Raw genomic sequence first — 4970 nt, 5'->3', positions numbered from 1 at the left:
CAAAATAATTTTCATATTCTCATTAACCTGGAAAAGACTACTCTAAACAGTTTATGATTTCAGTTGTGCCTTTGAGAATTTTCAGAACAGTGTGAAAACTTCCTTACATTTTATTTTTAAATTTTACGTTTTATTTTAAATTATAATATTTTAATTTTACTTTAGGGAATGTTGAAATGTGCAAGCTTCCATTTGTACAGGAAGTTTAACTTGGCTTCCACAGATAGCATCACTCTGACAAGGTCTGTTTTGAATGTCTTAAGAGGAAACACAGCCCAATCGAGGTCGGAGAGGTGCACTCACAGTGCATATAATGTCTAAAGTCAGATACAAACTTTCTTTCACTTTATTTTGAGTTCACTGGCTATTTTTTAATCTATAGTTTTGGATCTTATAATGAAGATAAACCTCTGGGGTACCGTTAGCACTAAATAAGGTGGTTTATGTTGAAGAGTTTGGGAAATTATTAATATCGGTACATACGTAAAGTGGTTTGAATGATTACTCATTTCTCTGAACCAGGGTTTCTCCATGTGTGGAGCCCCTCCTCTGGCTCTTCGAGATGAGAGGCTGACAGGGACTCACCCAGGATGGGGACAGCTCAGCCTCAGGCTTCAGGAGGAGCACGCTTTGGTCCACAGCCTGCAGAGCGCAGAGGGACAGAGGAGAAGCTGTGATGCGCAGGTGGGCCTGTGAGGCGGGAAGACTCTGCGCAGGGCTGAAGCTCAGATCCACCTGTGAGAAGGGAAATCAAGTTTAGCTTCTTAGTGCTGCAGTGCTGAAGCCCGTCACTCGGAGTCATTCTTTAATTCCACGCATGTCTGTTTTGCCACATTATGACCGTCAGAAGCCTAGTCTGAGGTCCTTGTTTTTCTTCCCTCCATCAGGATAGATTAGGAAGTTAGTAGGCATGTCAGTCACATGAAGCAACAAATAAACATTTGAGCCTGTGGATATTCTCGCAAACAACTCATTCTCTCTCTCTCTCTCTCTCTCTCTCTCTCTCTCTCTCTCTCTCTCTCCATGTGTAAGTGTGGTGTATACACATATGTATGTGCAGGTGCATGTGGCCAGTGGCCTGCTCTCACACTCTATACCTTTGAGCCTGTCTCTCACTGAACCTGGAGCCAAGTGGCAGCCAGTAAGCACCTGTGATCCTCCTGCCTGCCTCTGTCTCCCACAGCAGTGGGGTTACAGGAGCCAGCAGCCATGCCTGGATTTTATTTATACATGAGTGCTGGGATCTGAACTCAGTGTAGCAAGTGCTCTTACCCACTGATCCATCTCTGCAGCCCCACCCCGAAGTTACATTTTTTTTTTTTTTGAGATAGAGTTTCCTTGTAGCTCCACCTGACCTGAAACTTGCTATGTAGACCAGGATGTCCTCAATCTCACAGAAATCCACTTGCTTCTCCTGAGTGTTGGGACTAAAGACATGTCACCATGCCTAGTGCTAAAGTTCCTCATTTTTAAGGATATGATGGATCTTGTTCTGTGGGGGGAAATAAGCATTCTAAATAGTGATATCTCTATATTTGTCCCTTTGGCTTTCAGTATGGCTCTCTATCTATTTCTCTCTACCATCTGTCATCTATCTATCTATCTATCTATCTATCTATCTATCTATCTATCTATCTATCAATCATCTATCTATCATATCTATCTACTTATCTAGCTTGGTGGGAACAGGGTTGAGTGGGAGCCTCACTGCCAGGAACCATCAGACTCTACTGCTGAAGACATCTGGGTAAGTTCTCTATGTACCCCTTGGTACTTCTGATTGACTGACTGGCTGACTGACTGACCGACCTACTATCTACCTATCTGTCTATCTATCTATCTATCTATCTATCTATCTATCTATCTATCTATCTATCTATCTATCTATCATCTATCCATCCATCCATCCATCTATCCATCCATCTATCTATCTAATCTATCTACTTATCTATCTACCTATCTATCTATATCTATCATCTATCTATCTATCTATCTATCTATCATATCTATCTATCATCTATCTATCTATTTATCTATCAATCATCTATCATCTATCTATCATCTATCTTTAGCTATCTATCTATCTATCATCTATCTATCTATCAATCATCTATCTATCTATCATCTATCTTTCATCTGTCATCTATCTATCATCTATCAGTTGTCTCTTAATGTTTCCTATTTCATTTCAGGACAGTGAAGCAAACAGCTATGGACTGGGTTGTAGTGAAAGGACTGGTGAAAGTTTAGAATTGTGATTAAGTAGTCCTGGAGGGAGAAGAGAGTAGATGAGTTATAGTTTCATGTATACAACATGATTAAGTACTAAAGATCTCTGATACAGTACATATGCATGGGTCTGATGCTGTGTTCTTACAACACACATAGAGAAATCATATTGAAAAATGGAAGAAAAATAAATGTGCTAACAATTAATAGGCATAGGTCCTATTTCTGTTTTTGCCGTAAAATTATATGACCTAATGAGATAGGTCAGAGGTAAAGGCACCAGCTGCCAGACCTGGTGACTTCAGTTTGATCCCCAAGACCCATATGGAAGGACAGAGCTGACCTGTGAAAGTTGTCCTCTGACTTTCACATGGACTCACACATGCTGACACTCACATATATACAAATAAATAAACATAATGAAACTTTTAGTTATATAATTTTGAATTAGGTATTAAGTTATTAAGGAGTAAGTTTCCCTCTCTTGCTCCTCCCCTTCCTGGCTTCCTTTCTCTCCTACCCACAATCGTTTTTGGGGGTCATGGTTCTGTGGTTCTGGAGGTTTAAGTTAGGTACTCTGGTTCTATCCATGTTTACCACTGAGGCACACACACCAGTTATTGGCTTTAGTTTATCTGAAATATATATTCTCAGTCATTTTCTGTTTTCTTTGTTTAACTGAAAGAAATTTAGGAAGTAAATCACTCACCTTGTTGAGAAGACACTTTTCAATGTCAAATTTTGCAACATCTGCAATCACTTCTCCATCAGGTAAGATGGCATAGATGAGCATTTGAGCAATGGGGGCCATGCGTGCATCCACAGGGATTTCCAGGCCAAAGTGACCTTTTACTAGAGCCCAGCAGGAATGAGAAGATATGGTTATGTGTCAGGATATTGATAGAAAAACCAAAATAACTAAGCACACATGGAGGACTGTTCGTGGAAGTCATTATCTCTCTTGTGGTTAATGGTTTGCACACTAATAATCTCAAGAGGGTTTGCGAATCTCATCACAGGGTATCTTCCATTAAGAAACTTTAATATTGAAAATTATATTTCTGTTTATAGTGAATCATATACTAACCTCTTGTTTCTTTTATGCCTTATCATACAGAATAGCATGTTAGGTGTTATTATTATAAAAAATGGATGAAACAACCTTGATGGATGCTACGTTTATAATTCAGATAAGAGGAAGAACAAAGGAGATGGTGGCCTGGAATTAATGGAACTCAGTGAGGGGTCTGAAAATTACAGATTATCTCAGAGAAGTAAGCCACACTTAAAATAATAATCATATATTTAATATTAAAGACCCTCTGGTATCATCCAAATGTTTATAGTATTTGTATTTCTTGAGAGAAAACTATGCCACGTTAGAAGTCTCTTTTATGATGAGCCTGAGGATTTTCATAAACCTCCTGAAGATGGGTGTTATGGATTCCATTTAGTTTTTTTTTAAAAAGAATTTACTTGATATTTTTACTAAATAGTTAAAAAGTTCTTATAATTGGTCAATGGGAAGGATGTCATTTGTTCTGTAAATATTTTGATTGTCTACTAAGTAAGTATCTGCCAGTGTTACTTGGAACACATATGTGAAAGAAAACTAAGCAAATCCCTGATATTGTTGATATTGTAATAAAAAGAAACATATGATAAATAGGTAAATTGTAGAAATATGTTTACATGTGGTAAGTGCAGTGGGAGAAAAAAAGGCAGAGTAAGGTAAGGTGCGAGGAGAATAGCAGGAACCAGTGGTAACAGGGTTGTAGGTAGGCCAGTAGGAGATGCCTAATGAAGAAAGTGACAGTTGAACCAAGACTTGCACTCATAAATGAACACAACTGTGTTTGCCTGCACAAGACCTCCACAAGATTAAGTAGTCAAAGTTCCAGCATAGATGGGGAGGGGCTCATAAGCTCCCACCCATAGCTGAGGAGATATTGACAGTTGATGGCTACTGGAGGGAGGAAGAATCAGTTTTCTCTTTATGGATGTGGCCCCTGGGATAGCTGTATACCCATGCATGTATAACTCAGCACTAAGCACTAATTAGACTCAGTGAGTTAAAAAAAAAGGAGGAAATGAGTTTGGGAAGGGCAACTGCTGTGAGGAGTCTGAGAGGAGTAGGAAGGGCTTAGTGGGAAGTAGATATGATCAATATGCTTTGTATGCACACATGAAATTCTCAAAGAATAAATAAAAGTTGTGATGGTTGTTCTTGGTTGTCAACCTGACAGGATTTGGAATTAACTAAAACATGAAGTACTTTCTTCATTAGATTATTATTATTATTATTATTTTGTCTTTTTGAAGCAGGGTCTCCCTGTAGCCCCAGTTGTCCTGGAACTCACTATGTAGACCAGGCTGGCCTTGAACTCACAGAGACCCACCTGCCTCTGCCTCCCAAGTGCTGGGACTACAGGCGTTGAAGTCAGAAAACCCATCCTAAACGTGGGCAGCAGCTTCTGATTGATGGCAGCCCATATAAAGGAACACGGCAGAAGGGAGTGTTTGCTTTCTGCCTGCTTTACTTCACTCTCACTGGTGAGTTTATATATCTTGTTGCTGCTGCATTCTTTTGCTGATATTAGAACCAACATCTTCAGGTTCCAACGTAGACTAAAGATCAGAAACTATAAAAAAATCTCCCAGGCCTTCAGTGCCAGATTGGGACTGCTGAGACATTCACTCTTGTGGACTTAACATCTACTGGATTCTCAAACTCTCTAGTA

At 39.4% G+C, this 4970-nt stretch overlaps 1 protein-coding gene across 1 annotated transcript in view; it reads right to left on the bottom strand.

Annotated features, from left to right (window-relative positions):
* LOC103727563 (murinoglobulin-1) overlaps positions 1-4970 on the bottom strand; it is a gene marked incomplete at its 5' end in the record, with an annotated part of 56380 nt that overhangs the window by 24751 nt on the left and 26659 nt on the right. The window contains 2 exons of the mRNA XM_029559854.1: positions 586-735; positions 2939-3081. Coding sequence (XP_029415714.1) covers positions 586-735; positions 2939-3081 — 293 coding nt within the window. The remainder of the gene's footprint in view (positions 1-585; positions 736-2938; positions 3082-4970) is intronic.

This window comes from Nannospalax galili, unplaced genomic scaffold, assembly GCF_000622305.1.
Source record: "Nannospalax galili isolate Female #2095 unplaced genomic scaffold, S.galili_v1.0 scaffold589, whole genome shotgun sequence".
In the NCBI taxonomy this organism is placed as follows: Eukaryota; Metazoa; Chordata; class Mammalia; order Rodentia; family Spalacidae; genus Nannospalax; species Nannospalax galili.
This window is presented reverse-complemented; position numbering and strand designations above follow the sequence as displayed.